At 29.7% G+C, this 23,123-nt stretch overlaps 1 protein-coding gene across 1 annotated transcript in view; it reads left to right on the forward strand.

Annotated features, from left to right (window-relative positions):
* The first annotated feature begins 2,456 nt into the window (after nt 1-2,456).
* Nucleotides 2,457-23,123, forward strand: part of thoc5 (THO complex subunit 5) — a 36,727-nt gene continuing 16,060 nt past the window's right edge. Inside the window, exons 1-10 of the mRNA XM_076511235.1 lie at nt 2,457-2,677; nt 4,641-4,790; nt 5,364-5,474; nt 7,175-7,272; nt 8,320-8,395; nt 9,436-9,521; nt 10,463-10,577; nt 11,264-11,396; nt 16,361-16,438; nt 19,710-19,753. Coding sequence (XP_076367350.1) covers nt 2,597-2,677; nt 4,641-4,790; nt 5,364-5,474; nt 7,175-7,272; nt 8,320-8,395; nt 9,436-9,521; nt 10,463-10,577; nt 11,264-11,396; nt 16,361-16,438; nt 19,710-19,753 — 972 coding nt within the window. The 5' untranslated portion in view covers nt 2,457-2,596. The remainder of the gene's footprint in view (nt 2,678-4,640; nt 4,791-5,363; nt 5,475-7,174; nt 7,273-8,319; nt 8,396-9,435; nt 9,522-10,462; nt 10,578-11,263; nt 11,397-16,360; nt 16,439-19,709; nt 19,754-23,123) is intronic.

Raw genomic sequence — 23,123 nt, forward strand, 5'->3', positions numbered from 1 at the left:
GGATCCTATAATACTATTTTTGAAAGCTTTTGAAGGCTGTCAGACAGCTTAGCCATTTTATAAAATGACAGGTCACGAACCACGTCATTATTTCTTTTACTCAGATTTCTTACTGGTCTACACATGTAGGTCTCCTACTAAGCAGTGCTAAAAGTCAATATACATTATCAGTACAGTGTACAATATATTTTTTTAAAATATTCGTAATTTTAACCTTTAATACCTTTTTGTCCATACATTTTAATAAATATATACTTACTCGTGAAAAGAGATGCATTTTCCCTTTTACTGCCTATTTGAACAACTGTAACAAATGCAACTCTCTGGAATCTCAGTTATTTAGAAGACTAACTGTAGGTAGTGTATTTGGTTTGTTTTGAATTTCGCGCAAAGCTACACGAGGGCTATTTGTGCTATCCGTCCCTAATTTAGCAGTTTAAGACTAGAGGGAAGGCAGCAAGGCATCACCACCCACCGCCAGGTACTCTTTTACCAACGAATAGTGGGATTGACCGCACATTATAACGCACCCACGGCTAAAAGGACGAACATGTTTGGTGTAACGTGGATTCGAATCTGCAACACTCAGATTACGAGTTAAGTGCCTAAAACAACTGCCCATTTTGTTAATGGCGGTAGATTTCTCTCTCGCTCGCTTTTTAATCGCAGGGTCAGTGATAAATTTGCACTCCGGTGGAATATAGTTGAATGGAATGCAACAGCTTGTTGTAGAAACACAAGTGTAGAGGATGAAGTTTCGAAAGTCTTTCATCTTCAGATCATTGTGTGCGTATATGGTATTGTCAGTATTTATAGCATTCTGGTGGGTTGTAGAGAGCTCGTTTTTCTAACATAGTGGGAAGTCTAAAGAATAACTAAAGAGCTGTTATGGACCAGCCTCTATTAACAAGATCAGCAACTGCAATAGGAACTTTACGAATATTTGCACGTTGCTCTAATCACTTGACCTTCTTACTACGCTGCAGAGAACACACTCTTCACAATCCACCAGAATGTTATAAAGATTTATAATATTATACATACACCAGATTTATAATATTATACATACACTAACCTTCACAATGTGCTATAAAGATTTATAATATTATACATACACTAACCTTCACAATCCACCAGAATGCTATAAAGATTTATAATATTATACATACACTAACCTTCACAATCCACCAGAATGCTATAAAGATTTATAATATCATACATACACTAACCTTCACAATCCACCAGAATGCTATAAAGATTTATAATATCATACATACACTAACCTAAAGACGAACGATTGTGGAGACGTCTTCATCTAAACTTCTGTTTCTAAAACAGGCAGTTACCGTACATTCAACTAAGTGTCATCGTAAATACTCTAAGTAATCAATATATGAAACATTACACACTCTGGTGTTAAACATACAACTCAACTGTTGTAAGCTATATTTTGTAATGTTGTGATTTGTTTTTGTTAATTAGACGAAGCCATGGTATTTTGATGATGTAACGTTATGTAAAGTTCAAGTTAATCCTAGGAGTGTCTATAACAGTTATAAGTTATAAATATATGACGTTCCGTAAAGTGTCTAGCTAGGTGAGATAAAAGAGAGTTCTAGCCACGCTTTGCACAAGACGATTGTGTTCAGCCCATCGCGTTGCGAGCCTTTAACGGTTCGTTCCACAGCCTGGCATGCTAACTGTCAAGCTGTGCTCTCCCGTTGTATATTAATATAGTATTTGAAAATCTTACAATTTCCAATAAAATTATCAACACAGTAATGCTCATGATAACCATAATAAAACGTATTTTAACTAATTATTGACTTTTAGAGTACCAACATAGATTAATAAATATATTAAAGTACTAATCAACGAATATTCTTACGAAAAAATCTAGTTACATAATTCATTATTCTTTGGTTTTAAAAATCATAAGGGAACTTGATATTTACGATGATATAAAAAGGAAAGTGAGTGCATGAAAACAAAGTATGTACACATATATATTTAGAGAATATTAATACTGATAGAGTTAAGTAAATTAAAACAAAATTAAAAGGAAGAACTGCGTTAAAAACAGCCAATCCAAACCTCCGACTAATTAAAAATTTTTTCAACAATATGTGTGTTTTCATATAGCAAAGCCACATGGGGCTATTTACTGAGTCCACCCAGGGGAATCGAAACCCTGATTTTAGCATTGTAAATCCGAAGACTTACCGCTGTCCCACCGGGGGCTTTTGCAACAATATAATTACTACAACCTAGTCTAAATTAAAGTTTCACAATATACCATTAGGTAAGGCTATTACACTTAACTACATAAGGATTGGACAATATAATGGAAAGTGCGACATTGTCAGCAACAAATCACATATATCGAATATATTTTTGCAATAAACAACAACAAACTATATATACACACATTAATATATATATATATGTATATATTCTACATAAATAAAAAATGGTCCCTTATAATAATTTTAACGCTAGGTAATGTAATAACTCTTTGGAAGTGAAGAAACTGAGAATGTATTTTTATTTTTAAAGCAATATATTTTATGTTGTCGTATGTAATTTTGTATTTAAAATGAGTAGTCAAAAGAAGGTGAAAAGGACTAAAACACAGGGTGATGAAAAAAATACTTCAAATTCTGCAGCAAGTGTTCAGGTAAAGAATTGGGTATTAAACTACGTCGTTAGTCTGCGGCTAAGCCTAACTCAAGTTGAACTTGTTGAATTTGGTTTAATGTTTGTAGTTCTGTTTCTGTCACTACGAAAACTAACATGTTAATGTTATCGTAGTGGTAGTTTGTTAAAATAAAAATAAAATATTCAAAGCCAGCTCTTATCATTTAAATATGTATAAAGCCTTCTTTTGAAACTTTAAATTTGCTGAATCCACTGTATCCGAAACTGAAATCTTGAAATTGAAGCAATTAATTACATAGGCAAGCCACCATATTAAAAATAAAACTACCATAACTGTAGAGTACTCCTATCCTGCTGAAGATTAACAACTTGTATAAGTATTAAGTATAATTAACTATTTTTTTATTGAAAATGAAGAGCTTTTGAACGTCTTTCTCAAGATTTGGGCTGTTTGATGTAGTATTTTGTTTCTGGTTTCCACTTATCAGACAGAAACATCAATTTGTAAATTTTTCCAACTGCTGTACAAAATTGTTTTGTCTAGCAGTGACAAATATTTTGCAGCAAGTTGTTTCCTGCATGATTCAGGTCAATCAGTGCAGTTTAGTTATAATAAAAGCAAGGTCATTCATAATGATTATGGCAACATTAATAATCTTGCTGCTGAAATTATAGGTGGTATTTCCTATATATTATTGTCGAATTAGCATATTCCTTCTAGAAAGAGTAAATAGCTGCAGTGGCATACCAAGGGGGTACATCTGTCCCTGGGCACAGCATTGGGGCTGGGGGAGCACCAAATTAATGCTACATAATTAGGAATTATGGCTTACATTTTGTCATGAGGGGATGCAAAAACTGATTTTGTCCCCGGGTGCTGAAAACCCTAGCTATGCCTCTGAATAGCTGCAAAAACTGTAAACAATGTGTAAATAAAATATATTAAGTACAAATTGAAGGAGATCATCAATTCACCATATAAGGTGCTAGTTAGAGCTCATGTGAAATATTCTTAATCTCTGTAATCTTATTTAAGGAAGGATGTACAGATTGCTGAAATATTTTAGTGTGTTTTATTAGAAGGGCTCATGATATATTTGAGGTGTTAAATGTGTGGAACTCACAAATCTATATGAAATATTCAAAAAGTTTTCAGACAAGGAGATTAGAGGATAGAAATTCAATGCATGTAAATTTAAAGACAACTTCAATTAAGGTCATATTGCTCATCTAATAGTGAGTGTACGGAATAGTTTGCCTTCAGGCATAGTAGCTGAGTGTTGAAAAACTTTAAGAAGAAATTGAATGAGTATTTTAAAGATTAGGATTAGGTATGAAAAAAGAGAAATAGTCTACATGTATCAAATGACTCTGTCAGACCTTGAAAATGAAGTGGACTGGTTTTGAATTGTAATCATTTTGGTGGTTTGCAGATTTTGTTCTATTTTACTTATTACATGAAGATCAACACTTTTAGAGGAGTTTAAGAGGGAAGCCATTTGATTTCTGTAAAGTGGATTTGTAAGGACACTAAAGGAGCAAATGACCCATAGATTATGTTGTTTTACAATTTTTGTATCTTTTCTGCCATATCTAGTACATAAAACATAACAGTATATTAAAAATAACATGTTTGTATTTAATCCTACATTTACAGGAATGATTGTAACTATCATTTTGTTTATTTGAAATTGTTTAAAAAAGAATTTATAAATGTACTCAAAAGAATTTTGCTATTATATCAAGTTGATGACTGGTCAGTTCTAAATTTTTACTGCAAGTAGAGATAAAATTGGTCTCTTTGCATGCTGACAGTCTCAAAAGTTTAGTTTTATGTATTTCCACTGGGATTGTGTTTAGTGTAAAACTTAATTTATCTGCATGATAATTGCATTGATAGATTCAGTTAATGACATATATGTTATGAGAGTGTGCTGCCATATGTAACTAAGTTTAATAATAGTTTTTATGATACTTTCTAGGTTCCAGTTGTTGATAGTTTTTTGTTAGAAGAAGAAGAGGCTGAAAAGGGGGATGCTGTTCAGGAGCTAAACATGTTTAAGAATAATTGTATTAAAATTAGAGAACATGCCAAAGAAATCCTAAAACTGAAAAAAACAAAGGAGTCTGAGGTAAGAGATTTTAAAAATCTCTTTAAAAATGTGACATTCTTTCTTACTATACCTGATTTTTGTAAAATTTTTAGTGACATTTCAGAAATGAATTTATGAGAAATTGTTTTGAAATATATATACTTATATTGAAGGATTCATTTGATGTGTATGACTTTTAATAATCTTTTTGAGCTTTTAGTGCTGTTTTCAAACTTTTCTACATCATGAACTTTTTTTTTGTGATAATTCACAACTTTTGATCAATATAAAAATTTAAATTGAGCAAGTTGGACATTTATTTCAAGTAGCATTTTGCAAATAAAACTAAAGGACTTTAGTATCTCAAACTTAAATGTAATATGCTTGTAATGTGTAAACTTGTACCCAAGAATGTAAAGAAAATCTTTAGACAGTTTTTTATTTTTCATTTAACAATGAATATTGATGACTGACTGCTTAGCAGCTGATAAATGGATAAATGACTGATTGCTCATTAGATTACAAAAAATTATTAATGTAATTTATATGGTTATTTTTGCATTTGGTGTATATTACAGGAAGAACTAACTAAACATTTGGTGTATATTACAGGAAGAACTGACTAAACACAGAATTCTTGCATCTATTCTTTTTACGGACTTGAAAAAGTTGAATCGTCTTGACAAACACCGATGTAAAAATGCACGTGATGCAGTGAATGAGGTAGACTAATTTTTGAAAATATTCTATATTAACAAGTCTTCAAAATAGCACAATGTGTAGAAAGCTAGGTTTAAAAACCTTTTGGTCTGTTTATGTGCCAGCATAATGAAATGAGTTTCTGGTACATTCACATGAAAAATTAGACCTAGTAGTAAATGTAGACATTTATGTTATGGTGCTTGAAAAATGTTCACCCTTTTAACCCAAAAAACAATGCTTTTATGCCTCATTCCAGTTTGTTTTTGGTTTTTTGAGAGTCCAACATGAATAACTACTTCTTATCATGAAGGGAAAGTCAGTTTCAGTAGTTCCTTCTAATTAAAAAATTAATGTTTCATATTATCTGTAAGTGACCTTGTAAATTACAATACGAAATTGCAAACTTTTCACAATGGATAGCCAGCTTTTAGTCCACTACACTGATTATGACAAGGGAAATTACAGGCAGCCATGTTGGAATGCATTATCCAGTAGGCCAAAATACTCATGATGCAACATTGAAAAAAAAGACTAATGGTGCCTGTGAAATGGTGGCCCAGTGGATGCACAATTTATGTACATGTGTTTAAATTTATGCATATTTTTATGAAATGGTGGCCCAGTGGGTGCACAATTTATGTACATGTGTTTAAATTTATGCATATTTCTATGTACAAGTATGCCTGAATTACTTTTACTGTTACTTTTGTTATGCTGTTGAAAGTTGATTTGTAAATTTTCGTAGAACTCTTCAATCTTAAATGGAGATGATTAAAAATGTATCACAATTTTAATGCTTGGAATGTGTAAAAGTCTGTCATAATTATACCTATGTATTCAGTAATTGTATCAAGGCTATATAAATATATTTAATCATACTAGTTTTTATGTTTTATTAATTATTAATAGTAATCACATGGTAAAAACCCTATTGTGAGTGAACGGATTATTTTTAGAACATGCTTTCCAAAATATCTCATTTCAAACTGTTGTTTACCAGTCAGTAAATGAAGCAAATTTTGCAATTTATGTATAATTCTTAGACTGCCAAGAACATGATGTTTTAGTTATGTGATTAAAACTTTGACTTTATTAATTTTTAGTGTAGAGAAAATAACTTATACCTGTACTTTTTAAAGATTTTTTATCTATCTTGCTGTCTTTTTCTTTTTTGCAGTGTACAGTTATGAAAAGGTGTATGCATTTTGCTTTGTGAATTTTAGTGATTACTGGTAGTTAAAAATTAGAACTCTGGAATGAATATAAAACCCAGTACTTTATTGGAAACTGAACATTTCAAGGGTTTTCGTGATACCACATGAAGATAACCTTCCAGCATAATGAAATGAGTTCCTGAAAAGTTAGACCTACACAACCTTGTAGTAAATGTAGACATTTATGTTATGGTACTTGAGAAATGTTCACCATTTTCACATTATACAGCAACTATGATATGTGTTGAATTATAAAATGATATGGTCAGTGTAATAATTTTAGAAGTAGTGTATAGTGCACATTAACATCTGTGGTAATGCATAGATTATATCTATTAATAGAAGGTTGATAAAGTATTTCACATAAGTACGAAACATACAGGAAACCCCTGTATTTGTTTTATGTACATAGCTATGAGTTTTATTACTGTTAATGTACTGTGAAGTTTGACATTTGTAGATATTAACAATTTTAGCTTGATTTGAAACAGAATACATTTGTTTAAGGTAAAACAAAAAGTGGATAACCTTCACCTTCAGCTACAAAATCTGATGTACGAAGTGATACATCTGCAAAAAGAAGTCACCAAGTGTTTGGAGTTCAGGTTAGTTGTTGCATGACTTGCACACACTTTGATTTGATTAAAGAAAGAGGTCACTAAGTGTTTGGAGTTTGGGTTATTTGTAATGTAACTTACACACACATTGGCATAGTTTAACAAGAAGATAATTTGTAATTTGAGTTATTTATAAGTTGTTACAAGCTTTTTGATGCATTTAAAAGTTTAAGCATGAAACAAAATGACTGATTGATTAATCATGTGAACAGACAGTTTCAGAATTTGAGTTTGCTCTTGATTTTTGACTGATAAAGACATGGTAACATGCATACATCTGTTGTTATTGAAATAGTTTTTAACAACTTTTTGTCACTTTACTTGTATCATTATGTTCCACTAGTAGTTTAAGAACTGTGATAGAAATATCTATGGAAGATTCATGATGACGAGAAACCCACTTAAAGTTAAAATGTATCTCAGGATGGGTGGTATGGATATTAACACTTTTACCAAAATAAAGCAGAGAATAAGTGTTAAAACCCATACCAACTGCCCTGAGATACACTGTGGAAAATAGTTTGTCATTCAGGTTGACTGACAAAAATGCTGATGTTTTTAAGATTCTTTATTACAGGGATTGTTTTGTAAGGGTGAGTGGTGATAAGGGGACAGTGAAATAGAAGAAAATTAATCTTGAAATGGTTGGTACTAAGTACAATTCATATTTCAAGTTTATCATTTTGTAGTCAGTTCCAGCTATACAGAGGGTGCTATATATTATACAAAACTGTGTATATCATAGAAAAAGATAAGAAACCTTTAGTATATTATAAAAGAAATACATGCTAGTATCTTAAACTATAAAGGAATCAAAAGTGATTTGGAAGATGGTTTATGTCAGAATGTTGGTTTGTCTACGGTTATTGGAAAAACGGTCTTTAGATATTTTTATTCCTCTGTTTTTGTTTGTAATGTTTAAGCTAAAGTCAGACTTTCTGAGTGTCCTTGTATACTATTTTGTTCTGTCAATCCTCTGTTTAGTAAGTTAAAAATTCTGTTACTTAATTCACTCAAGGTTATTTTATTATACAGGTCCAAAGATGAAGAAATAGACCTTGTACCAGAAGAGGAATTCTTTTCAGAAGCTCCAGAGGCAATCACCAAGCCTGTACGTTATCTGGATGAAAAGTATATTTCAATTTAAACTTTTTACATAGTACAAAAGAAGTGGCTGTAAAGAGCAAAATATGTGATAAAATGTACTATTACTTAAAATAATTTCCATTTGTTTGTTGTCATTATATAATACACTTGTTTTGGTGAATATTAGTAACAAAACTGAAACACAGCAGGTAATGCTTATTAGACATTTTAAAACCATTAAGTAATGGTTTTCAAACCATTTATGTCCTCCTAACTTTAGTTTGCTCTTGATTTGAAGTTACATGCTGGACTATTATGATAAATTTCAGAATTCATAATAATAGTGTTACCAGCATTTTTAATTGTTTCCAAGTGATTTTAATTTTGTACTTTTACTGCAAATTATTAACATGTTATTTTATAGCAATTAACAATTGCTTTGTCACAGTCAGCAAAGGTTTGAGAACTGACTTTAAAATGGAAGTCAAATATCACAATATGATTGGTAAAAATTTTAAACTTTGTTTCTAACTGGCTTATTATATGTCAGAAACAAGAAGAGTGCACAGTACTGTTTTTATTATACAGTGCTAACTGATATTAAGTGTTTGTATTTCATCATGAACTTTTGATGAGTGAAAGCTTGAGTATGACTTAGATTACCTGATGAAATATTTGTGTATTGTTGAATGATACTCGTAAAGTGACTGAATGTGGCCTCAAGCAGTAGACACATGATTAAACACTGGAAAAATTATTTTTATTCTTAGTGGTAGTGATAGTAATATCATGATAGAACAGACACAGCAGAATTTTGGGAATAAAAGTTACTTTTGTGATTATTAATGATATTTAGTGCATTTTTTAAAATGTTTTATTCCAGGCATTTATGAAACTATGCATCTTAATCGTATTATAATTGGACATTATTGAACTAAATTAATCAAAAATAATGTATATGTATGAGAGATTTTTCCAGTAGATAATTTGTGTACTGAAAGTAGCTTTATGAAAAAGCATCATTTATATGCAGCTCATAATAAAATTGTTTTAATGTTTCTGCAGTTAATGTTGGTACAGGAAGAAAACACCAAAGAGAAACACAGATTAACCTTGGCACGTCTTGAGTGGGAGCTTGAGCAGAGGAAAAGGTAATGATATTCAGGGTGTAAAGATTTAAGAATAAAAATTTCCCTAATCAGTATGATAAACATTAATGGAATTTCAAAATGTGTTACTTATCAGAGGAATACACATTATTTTATGCTAAGGTAACTTCCAAATGTTTTATAATATTTTCAAAACAAAGGTATGTGATTCATTTTGCATGCATCTCTTTAACTGACAATTTACTTTAAACTAGCGTTGTTTATACGACTTCTCTCAGACTGCATTAGGCCTGTCATGTAATTTTGTCTCCCCCCTTCACACACACACATACACATCAATATTTAGTCAAAATACAAAGAAATTGTATTCTGTGATTAATTAAAATATATTATTGTAGAGTGTGTTTTCAGTTTAGTATTGTATAGTAAGAGGAAGCTTTAATTTTGCATAAAGGGAATGGCTTAAAACTAGAATCTTTTTGAAAGTTTAGTAAATTTATTGAACAGTATAAAGTGAGTTAATCTAAAATCACTTGTTTATTATTGAGTATTAGTAAGGTACAGTGAAACTGAAATAATGAGATGTTATTTGGTTGAGTCTGTCAGTTATTTAATTTGTTGGTGTGGTGTATTGAGTTTTTTTATTTATTAAGAATTTGAGATGCAAGAACATTAGCAAGTAAGTGAAGTTTTATCAGCTTCTCAGTGACCATTAGTTAAGCTGTCTTTTAGAACTTGCAATTTGAAAATTAAAACTTATCATTAATTGTACTGGACTTTACTCATTTGTTTTTCTCAAATTAGAACCCACCTAATGATACAAACTGTTGTAAATTGTTTTTATGGATGGATTGACAAAACTCTGATAATTATTAGTATCTTTCACACTGTTTGAATTAAGTTACATGATATTCCTATGTTGGTGTAGATTTTCTTTTGTGTGTGTGTGTGTATAAAGTATGAAATTACTTCATTGGTTTTAGGCTTGCTGAAAAGTTGAAAGAGACAGAAAACATGAAACAGATTTATCAACAAGAAATAGAAAAGAAAAAAGAATGCCTTGATAATCTCAAACCACGGTTGAAAACTATCTTGGAGGTTTATAATTTTGAATTCTAAAAAATCCATATCTTACTGAGGAGTATATTATATACTAGTATCAATTTATAATAACCAATTTAGATTAATACTGTTGTCTAAGTGTGAAAATATTTATCATCTAAATTTTATTATCCTGGTAGGATTAAACACAATTTATTTGTAATATTGACTGATAAGTGTGGTTGTTTAATTACACAGGCCTGGGAATTTAAAGTTCATAAATGTTGTTTCAGTTTTAATAATAAATTTTTCCATAATTCAGCTACACAAATTTTAAAAATAATACTAATTTTTCTTTCACTTAAGGATTTTTTTACAAATTCAGAAGAAAAAACACCTAAATGAAATTATTATTTTGTTTACCACAATAAACATTTTTTATTATGTTTTGTTAACAAAACTACAAACAAACTGAAGAAAATGGAAAAACATCAATGTCTGATGAATATGTATCTTCATTCATGCTAATTTTTTTTGTGGCATTTTGTGAAAAATCTGTATATGATGGAGAAATTTGGATAACATTTTTGGAGTCAGTATACAGGAATTATTGTAAAACGTGTAAAAAATGTTATGACCTTAATACCATTGCAGATCTATGTTAGTCTTCACTGAGTTCCATTTTATGCTTTGATTTGTTTTACTGACCACGAAACATTTGAAACTTGTTATGTGTGCTGTAGGCAACTGAACCACTTCATGAAGAACTTGGTATACCACTTCAGGCCACACAACCTCATCATAAAGGAACAGAATTTTTGCCTCGTCCCCTATATGTATTATATGTACAAGCGTTTGCATACAAAGAAGTTTATGGTAAGTAATAAGGCCTTTGATAAGATGGGCCAGATTAATGTCATCTTCATGCTATATGGTAATTGTGATATCTCAGATTGCTGACCTTCTGCAGTTATTTTTAGCTAGTCCATAATATTATTATTTTTTAATTAATTGTGTAGATTTCTATTATCCACTTTCCATGAAGCAGTTCTTCTATGATCAGGGACAGGTGTATATGTTGAGCAGTGTATCAAAGCATCTGAGGTTTGAGATTTTATATTGTGGCAAAAGTGAGAACTACATCCATTGTACACTGTGCAGACAAGGCCATTGTGGAGACAGGTTCTCCTGAATAGCAACCTTCCTTCCAGTCATTATTCCAAAATTAAGGATTGCCATGTTGGTGTACTAGGCTTAGGTCTCTTAACTCAAATGTTTAGTAAATGTGCACCTAGTGTGTTGTTAACCCTTTCTCAACAGAGTTAATGTAAGATGCATGACTTTGTTGACACACTTGCTGAAGTTTTGTTTGTGAAAATATCAAGTCTGTTTCGTTATTAGTTTTAATGCAAAGTGATTATCATGTTATTAAAAATATTTTCTCTCCAAAATCTTAAATATTATTTATATAATCTTCAAAACATCCTATGTATATGACGTTTGTTTTTAGTAAAACTTTATATTTTGTTTGTTTTTTTCTCTACCCTAATTAAGTGGAAGCTGGTCAAGTTGACAGACCCACAACCACCATAAAAATCAGGAAATACAAATTATGTTTTTTTTCCCTAGAATGATTAAGATTATAACATGAAAACACAAATGTTTAGTCTAAATAACTTAAATTCCGTAACACTGCACAATTATTAGTTTTATTATATTGACCTTCCAGTCCTGCCAAGCTAATATTACATAACATGCACATACACTTGTGTTACCATATCCCATAACATAAAAGTATTGTCTGTATCACAACTCTTGTTCACTCTGAATTACACAGTTATTATTTTTTTCATTACTCCAAAATTATATCTTATTTTAAACATAACTTATATATTTCTAGTATATATGAATATTACTAAAGCATAATCTAATTTTACAGCCTTCATTCTTGACTCACTAAGATATAAATCAGAAAGATAAACCCATTTACTATGCTCTCTTGTCACTTCTTGTCTTTTGCAGAGTGTCAGGAATTCTCTCTGATGTTTGATTTGAGATTCTTTATGTTAGATAGAAAACATTTTGCTTTACAGATTTTTATACAAGGTTGTCTCCTTCTACTCAATGTTTAGATTATTTAGGCTACAGATTCACTGTTACTATTACAAAGCTCATGTTGAACAGCCTAAGTGAATAATTTTTAGGTAGTGATACCTTAGTTTTAAAGTTGTAATAATTACTACTACCATCATTACTACAAAAGCCTGCCATTGTTATTTATGTATTTATCAAGCTTACTCTTGAACTTTAAAATTTACTGAATGCAACCTGTTCGAGAGGCCAACCACCCTTTTAGAAAAATGAAACTGTTTTAGCTGAAGATGGTTACAAACTTGCCAAAAATTTATGTTTGTGTCCCCTCGTTCTATAATTTTTGCCATTAATTTTGAAAAAAAAAAAAAGATGATGCATCAACACAGTCAGTTACATTTAAAATAGTAAACACCTCTAATTCTTCTGTACAAGTACCATCCTCTTAAATCTGTTTCAACAATTCAGCATCTTTCCTAAGGTGAGGAGCCCAAGACTGGACACATTACTCCAAATGTGGCCTAACTAGCAGTTTATAGAATGAAATTATAACCTTGTTTAGACTTGTATTTAATATTTCTATAAATATAACTGCAAATCTTATTTGCCCTACCACACTGCTTGGATGGCTTTAGAGACTAATCAACCGTTACACCAAGATCTCTTTCATTCATGACACTGTTAAGGTTATTCCCATCCATATTATATTTATAATTCAAAGCTCTTTCATTCATGACACTGTGAAGGTTATTCCCATCCATATTATATTTATAATTCAAATTTTGATAACCCACGTGCATTATTTTGAATTTAGTACAACTAAAACCAATCTGTCATTTATTTACCCAACTCACTTGGTGATTTAAATCCTTTTGTAAATCAGCAGCATCCTCTTCACAGCCAGCAACACCCAAAACCTTAATATCATCTGTAAATGTAAGTAATTTATTGACCATTCATTCATCTATGTCATTGATATAAATCAAAAAAAGCATTTGTCCTAAAACTGAGCCATGAGGTACACCACTTGTGACATTAATCCAGTTTGACTGAACTCCATTTGTAACAACCCTCTGCTTTCTTACATCTAGCCAGTCTTCTAATTTATTCTCCACACCCACATATATTATCTGTTTTTACAAGCCTTTTGTATGTAACTTTGTCAAATGCTTTTTGAAAATTCAAATGCATCCTCATCTACATATGTAGTAACCTTTACAAAGAATGTCAAAAGATTTTTAAGACAAGGTTTTCCCTTAGTGAAACCATGTTGACTATCCAATAAACTTGTAAACTTTGTTAAATGCCTTTTTTAAAGTGTCTTTTAACAGCCTTTTCAAAACTTTTAACTGATGTAAGAGTAATGGGTGTATAATTTCTGGGGCAATTTTTATCACCTCCCTTAATTAAAGGCTAAGTTATACCCTAACTCATTATATTCACAGACAAATCTTCAGTACAAATACAAAAAAAAACACAAAAAACTGAGATTTGTATGTACAAAAGTATTTAATGTTTAGTAAAATATTACAAAATTTCATGAAGTACAACTCACTTTGTTAAAAGTTATATTACATGTATTTTTATGATTACCATGTGGTTACATGATTGGTCCAAATGAACAAGCCCAAATACAGAGATTTAAGACTGAAAATTAAAATCTTCTTGCATTATTGTCATCTCATTTTGTACCTTGAGATACCCACATTATTTTATTTTTCTGGATTTCTTGAGAAAGTGGTAATTTAATCCAAGCTCCTGAGGAACTGGCTTATTGTATGAAATTTAGCATAATACCTAGATAGATAACTCTTTAAAAAAAATCATGCAACATTGTAAAGAACTTGGAAAGAAAATGTTTTACAATAGGCCTATTTTTATGGTGTCTAATACTTGATATCTTCAATCTGTAGTTGAGTTGAATACTTTTATTGATTGTTATAAAATGATAACTATATGAAAAGGATATTAACCCCATGTTTATGGGTGGATAAAAGAGCACATGTCACAACCTTTTTTTACAAATTTACATTCAAAATTTAGTTAACTTTATTATCAGTGTGTGTTAACAATCTTGGCATTAAATTGAAGTTTACAATTCAAATTTTGATATTATATGTTGTTATTTCAGTATCAAAAAAAGAACTTTAATTCATAATTTACACTTTTATATCACATGACACTTTATTTCTAATTGCCCATTTCAAATTTTGTCCCTACTTTTATATGATCTTCTAAATTTGGTGCAACTTGTGTATTTAATAGTGTGTGTAATAATAAATTGTAGGGTAGGTTTATAGTTTTCATGCTACTTATTTTACAGAGATATTAATAAGAAAGTCAAACCCAAATTAATTCCCAACTTATCACATCTTGTCTTTCAAGTAAATGTCACTAATTCTCTCTGGTATTTGATATCAACCAATAAAAGGAGAAGTTTATATGAGACTACTCATTTTGTTGACAGATTGATTGTCTGCTGTTGTAGACTTTGGCTTGACCAGCTTAGCTAATGGAATTTTTAAATTCATTTGTAGCTTAATTGAAATGCTAGTTAAATTACAGTAACTTAGGACATTCTGTTTTGTGTGTGTGATAATATTCTATGTTCTAAATTGCATGATTTGAAATAAATAAAAATTATTTTTTGGAATATCAACATTGTTACAAAAAGTAGGGTTACAGTTTTTTTGTCTTTTGAGGTAAAAAAGATGGGAGTTCTGGTGTAAGATTCATATTTTTTATTTATTCTTATAAAAGTAACTAAAATTAGAAATTTATTACATTAATTAATTTTTCTTGTGTAGCATAATATAAAAGTAACTTGGATTTTGAGATGCATTTGTAATTTGGTTCTTTGTGCTGGTGTTTCAATCTTTTATTTACACAAAGTGGTTCTGCTGTGATAAATGGCATTTGACACATTCTAAGTGCAGCTGTAAAATAATAAGTCTAAATTAATGAGGTTTAAAAAGTCTGTTAGCTTTAGATGTAAGAATATAGGGTATAATGATCTGTTAGAGCCAGGTTAAGACTATTTTATATTTATTTCATATTTCTCAACTTCTCAGACTAATCAGTCTGAGACATATTGACTGAATAAATTTATATACAAGTCTTCAGTAAAAATTACTTTTTTAATTTGATTTTTGGATAGAACATATGTTTCGTGTTTACTGAAAGCTTCTCAGTGTCGTGAAGCTATACATTGTAAGTTCAGAATCCTACATTGAGAGTGTCAGTATACTAGATGAATCCTATGCACATACAATTAAAATAATATTCTTTATTTGATAGACTGAAGAATGATTTGCTCTAAATCCAGTATAAATTTACACCATTTTCCAGTCAGTTTATTTGTTTTATTGGTACAAACACAATGTAGCTTTTTTCAAAAAAGTTTATACGTCTTGGACTGAGCATTTCTGGGAATCTAAGCTTAAAATAATATATGATAAAAAGTGTTTTGATTTTTAAAAAAAATATTGTGAAAATCTGGAAATATTTTTCTATGCTTTAAGTAGATTTCTATTTGTCATAATTGGCTCTAATTACATGAAGAGTTTTAAATAGATATTTTTCACTGGACAAAAGTGACATTTTTAATAGTTATGAACTTGCAGCTTTAATAAAGTATTTGATTGGTATGGGTATTTACAAAAGAAAATAGTAGATAATGATTTATTCATTTAATATCTTTAAGTTGTCAGTGTCTCTGTTTGAAAGTGTTTTTTCTATTTTTGGTTTAGATAAGCAGTTAGAGGTTAAGATGGAAGGTAACGTGGAGGAAGCAAGAGCTTTACAAACAACGACTCAGGAAAACACAGGTAAGTAAGCTTTACTTCCAAATGCTACATCAGTAATTGATACACTTTGTAAAAACATTCATTGTTTCTGATACAGTATGTTACGTTCAATTACCTCAATAGCTATTCTCGTTCAGTGCTGCCATTTATGTGCAAACATTTTTTTATGCATGCCACAAGCAATTTACCTCTCCTTAATTGGAATTGACATATTCCAGTGATTCTCTCATGTACAGCATCATTACCCTCATCTAGTAGGAATGTGACGTACTCTATTGATGCACTTGACTCATTCTATTCAATTCAACTGAACTATCGCTTCTTGTTTGGAAGTACTTGTATTCTAACAAGTGTTTTATTTTAATATTTGTCTATATATTTGTATTAATTTCTCTAAAGTTTTTTAGCTTTACTTTATCAGGAGATTGATCATTCAATGAACTGAATTTTGTTGGGCCCTGCCTCGAATTTGGGGGCCCACACATTTGAAATAGTGTGCCAGTTTTGAAAAATAAGACATTATACTGCTATGGATTTTGTATACTTGTATTTCTAATATTATTATGTCATTATTTGGGTTCCATAACAAGTTTTATTAGATTGGTTGACACTTCTAGTGAAATTTAGATTAGCCATTAGTCTTAGTTTTATTTTTTATCATATACTGTATATTTAGGCTTACCGTGGTGATTTTTATTTTAGGATTATCTGTACTTTGTCTTACTGGAATACTTTCATTAATTTCACTGTATTGTTTCTTTCTTCCAAATGTCATGCCACAAACATATGTTATTGTTATTATACATTTCCTTAACTTTATATTCTCGTGTCTATTTTATTTTCATTATTATTTTTCTTTTATCCTTTTCCTATTCACTTGGCTTATGTGGAACCCTTTTGTCAGAGCTCACACAAACTTATCTATGTACTTGTTGTTTGGTTACTTCTTTCTTTCAGTCCTTAGTGATATTCTTTGTTACGTATTGTTCAATTAGGCTTCATGAGTATAATTTTGAATTACCTGTAGTTCTACTTCTAGATTAAATGATAATTAGGTTAAATATCTTGTTCAGTTAGGCTTAATAAGCTTCTATTATTTTCTGTTTACCCATAGGTCTGTTTATAGGTTCATCGTTATTTTAATTATTTTTCTTCAACACATTACATCCCATCCATATGTTTATTTCACTTCATAATTTCTTAGCATTTCCACTCTATCAACTAATTTCAATTTTATCTTTCTTTATAGTTTGCATTTCTTTACAATTAATTTAGTTTATAATAACTTTATACTTCCTGCTTTAAATTACATTTGATTTATAATTTACACTTCTTATCATATTTTTTATTCATTGTCTCCTTTTTTTCCATCTTCAAGTTTGGGTGTCTTCACGCCTATCACACACCTTCCATTTTCTCTGTATGTCTTCCCTACCATTGGTTGAAGGTACTTTGTCTGTGAAGCACTGGTACTACATCTCATATGTTTATATTCCTTTCTCTGCTTTGGATAGCTGTTTCTTTTTGAGGTGTTGTTATCTACCTAATTTCATCATTTACACTTTCATAAGACTGGCTGGATAAGTTACCTTTTCGTATACATCCCTCTTCTTTTTCAGGGGCATATCCCTCTTTATTGGTACCTACTCTGTGGCAAGTGGTGCCTGACCAGATACACTTTAAATGATCAAATCTGCACAGTTAAGTCATATTTATTTGCATATTATAATTCTATGGCCACACAACAGTTACTTTTTAACTCTTTCAACACAGAATTGTTATATATGACTGACTACATGACTTTTTTGTGCTCGTTTAAGGTCTTTTTTTTAGATTTAATAACTTCTGACTTTCAATACAGTGTGTATATCTTCACTAAATTTGGTAGTATTTAACTTAATATTATAGATCTTCGACATACAAAAATAATATTTTTCAGTGAAGTATTTCTGATAAAATAAAGATTTTTCCATAAATATATTGAGTATTTGTTTAAAATAGTCCATGTGCAGAATGATATTCATGTTAAAAATTAAAAATACTTATCTCAAAAATCTCAAACTTCCTCTGTATAATTTCTAAGACCTCCTAAATACATTTCAAAAGCTTGCTTTTTTTCAGTAAAACTTATTTTCTCTAACCTAACTAGAGATTGGAAAATCTGACTGACCTTGTAACTATAAAAGAAAAAAAATTGAAATAAATTTAAATTACCCCTTTTTTCTTTCTGTAATGATTTTGTATATTGTAATATAAAACCACATTTGTTTATTCTAATTACCTCCAGATCATGTTACACTGTTTACTTTATTTTTACATGTTAGTTGCTTTCATAATTACATATAAAGAATAAACATGAAAAACAAGAAATAAAAATACTTATCAAATCTTCTTTCTTTTGGTTGTAGAAGAGAGTTAGCCCTGATTTTTATACAACTCATAGTTTTGCAAGTAATAATTTTTGCCTAATGAAATTATGCTCTATACAATATATAAACTAATAAAAAGCAAAAAGTAGACAAATTCCCTTACCTCTCAAAAATATTTTGGCTTTCTAACCATGCAACAACAGCCATTAAAAATTCATCCAAGCTAGTCATTAACTTTCTCATGGGAATGATGTTGGTACTATGAGTGAAATTAACATGTAACCGTTAGGGAAACCTTGAGTTTCTATTTGTTATATGTTATATATAATTAAGAGTAAACTATTAATGAAATATGAAAGAAAGGATGTAGCAGAAGTGGTCTGAATTTTTATTCAATAGCTCTGTAATGAAAAAAGTTGAAGATTATGATAAAGTGTTTTATCTGAGCAATGACAATTTTATATAGGGTAGTTTACATTTCATTTCATACATTTTCAAGGAGTGGTGGATAAAATAGAGATGATGATGCCATACACAAACTCATTTTGTGTCAGTTCTACAGATTGCCCACCTGTATCTTTATATCCAAACTTATTTTGTGTCAATTCTCTAGATTTCTCCACTTGCATCTTTATATTCAGACTCATTTTATGCCAGCATTTAATACAGTACATTTTATCTTGATTTTTAACATTTAAAGATGTATTGTTTTTCAAAATTTTTCTCTATTAAATTATCTGTTTAATCATATGAGTGATCAACTTTTAAAATTTCAATTTTGCTATAAAATTTTTTCTCTCCTTTTGAAAATAAATTGTGTATGACCTTAATGGTGTGGGACTTTATTGTAGTAAATAGTAATGTATCATAAGTTATTAGAACTAGATTCTTAGTGATTGATAAATGTAATTTCACTTCTTTAGAAGAAGATAGTGGAGAGTCAGACCAAGAAGATGTTCCTAGAGTGGTAAGTAACTTATTGTCACAAAATATTTTTCCATTTTGTTCTTGAAATACTATGGAATATTATAAAATATTTTACATAAGTTTATATGTGAAAAAAGGTAAAGTAGTTGTCTTAGTTGTTTTTAGTGTTGTTTTTCAGGTATCAGGTTTTTAATGTTGAAGATGAAAGTTTACTTTGATCAGAAACAAATTTGCTTTGAATTCATTATTATATTCCTGCTTCATCAGTAAGAAACATCTCCATCATGTTGATTAACTTAGGATATGAAGTTTCGTAATAAAGATACAAGTAGTGTTTGTGCAGAAACTGTGATGAGAGAGTTAACTGTTGCTATGGGTCACAGTCAAAGCCCATGTCTGAGTTTGTTGACTTGTATTCAAAGTTTTATTTATCTACCATTTTATGAATTTATTTCAGTACGTTTGGTATCAAACTGTAGATTATGATCCTAATACTACTATACATGAGTTACTTTCTTTTTCTTATCTTAAAAGTAGTTATTAAAAAACATAAATTTTTGTGTGTCATGTGGTATGTTGAATGCAGTATTGGCTCAAATTACATGTTTGTTATGTTGAAATAGTAAATCTATAGTTTTATACAAATTAGGAACTCGACTTACTGATATTGACAAGCAAGCTAGAATATAAAATAAGAACCTCCTGGCTTTTCTGTTTCTGATGTATTGCTACATTTATTGACTCAAACAAAGTGGTCACACCCACCTCTTTCTACTTTTGGGAGTGCTTATATACACCTAGTTCTGTTTTTGATGTGTAAATAACCAATCAAAAGCTCAGTTCTCCCCTAATGGTTTTCTTAACCATTTTAAAATATACTGACACTGAACTCTTTATGTAGAAGATTCTAAGAAGTGAGGTTAAAATTTCATATTTTTGTAGACCTGAATACAACTTATTTAATAAGCTTGTGACATTATAGTGTAATTCTGTGGTGTTAATATAGTAATTTATTAATTTGGGTTGTTTCAAATGCATATGTAAAACCAAAAAAAAGAAATTATTTCATTTCACATCTTCCACATCTGAAAGTTGACAAGGCTTAGCAACCTATAGCAAGTAGGAAATGAGTACAAATTCTGTAGCTAGAAAAGTTCTATAGTATTTTATTTATTGTTTGATGTTTTAAGAAAAATAACAAAAATTTAAAAACATATTTGTAAAAAGTAAAAATGTGTGTGTGTATAATAACTGAAATGTGAGTGTATTTTACAAACTAATCCACTAAAAACACAACCAAGACAGGTCACTCTGTAAAAGCCTTTTTTAAATTATTGTATATATGTCATGTCAGTGCAGCTTCTGTAATATTATATAGGCACAGCTGAAAAGGTCAATTTAATAAAAATAATATATATATGTATATATTTTAGTGAAATTAAATAATTACATCAAAATGAAGCCAAATAACTAAACAAAATCGTGAGGAAGGACTGTGTTAAAAATGGCACATCTTGACCTTTGATTAATTATAAACATAAGTTTTAAGCCATAAACAAAACACATTAAAATGAAACAAAATACTCTGCATATTTTAAAAGAAGATCCTAGGGTACAAGTTACAATGTGGGATTATAAAACATATCTTAGGTTTTGGAGGTGACTGCAGAAGTAGGACCCACATTGCAGTAATGACACACTGTCTATCAGTCTTAATCTCCAAACTAGTCTCACATAAGATTAGAAATTTAGAAATTAGGAGAGTGAGATGTTGGTGCTCAAGCCCACATCTATATTCACCATTCGTTGCCTGCAGACAGTTGTGAGAAGGTAACTGCTCTCCCAAGTTATAATAATAATTATAAAAAGACAAACATGAAAAGATGAAAAAAAAAAAAGGAAAATAAGGTACTATCATTTGGTGGTAATTAAAATAAAACTTACCTCTTGAAGTTACCATTCCTGCCCCCAAAACAGTAGAGGCACTAATTGACACGACATCAGTAAAGTGATAGTTTACTGTGATTGCCATGCTTTTACATGTGGCTCAAGGTGTACATCCACATAAAGTAGTGCCAAATTCTTAAATAATCTTATTTTTTAACTAAAATTGATTATTTGTAATTTTTAGTAAGATTTCTCTGATTTTCCTTTCTTTGTATTTATTTAATACACTTTTGCCTTTATTACAGAATAGTTTAATAATTTTATCTAAAATTTCTTTATTAATTTCATGAACTACTAATTTTTGTATCAGTATATCAACATTATTAATAAAATATTGTAATTTGCTACAAATTTTACAATATCTGAATAACTGGGTAATCCACATTACATTTTTTCTCCTTTTTATTTTAATTTAATTTAATTTATTTATTTTCATCCTTTTATGTTTATCTTTTTCTTATTCTTATTTTAACTTGGGATAGCAGTCACCTTCCCACAACTATCTGCAGGCAGCAAAGGGTGATATAGATGTGGGACGTTGTGAGCTTGAGCACTCACATCTTGCTCTCCTAAGTTCTAAATTTCTAATCTATTGTAGTTTGTACCCTAGGATCTTCTTTTAAAAATATGCAGAGTATTTTGTTTCATTTTAATGTGTTTTGTTTATGGCTTAAAATTTATGGTGATAATATATATATTTTTATACATATAATGTTATGAGATTTTATCTATTTATCCTAAACATTTATGTTTTTGTGTTATAATTTGTGGTAATACTAGAATGAAAAAAGCATAATTTATATTTATTGCCTAATTTTTTATGGTGATTATGCAGTTGGTAATTGTAACTTGTACAGAAAATCAATAGTGAAAATTCCATATAAAACACAAGCTTGTTTCTTAAAAAAACATTTGATAATTACCTACAGGTTATAAAAATTTCACTTGTGAAATTTTAAAATTTTGTGATGCATAAAAGTATTTTTAATCTTAAAATCAAAATTACTTTATATGTCGGATAGTCAACATTTGAAAAGAGATAAACCATGTGAAAATCGTTATTTAAAAACCATAAAACTTAATTTTAAAAATCTGAAATATTGTGCACAAAAGAATTGTATTGTTTACTGATAATCTACCAGATTTATGCTTACTAATTTAAAAGTTATAGCATGAACACTATAACAAGCACAAAATGGTTATGATATCAATCCCTGTGACTGAGCCTGATCTGAAAGAGTTAAAATAGCTTGATTAATCATGCTCAATAGACAGCAGGTAGGTACTGATTAAAAATGTATCATGTATGATTTTAATGAAATCTTTACAGAAGTTTAATTGACATAAGACTGAACACTGCTTAAGTATGATTGGTTAGTGTACAGAGTGTAATATGTTTTTAATCACCAGGCACATTACTCTGAAATTAAATTTGTTTTTTATATATTTAATCTTACATTGAA

The sequence above is a fragment of the Tachypleus tridentatus genome, chromosome 7 (genome assembly GCF_004210375.1).
Source record: "Tachypleus tridentatus isolate NWPU-2018 chromosome 7, ASM421037v1, whole genome shotgun sequence".
Lineage (NCBI taxonomy): Eukaryota > Metazoa > Arthropoda > Merostomata > Xiphosura > Limulidae > Tachypleus > Tachypleus tridentatus.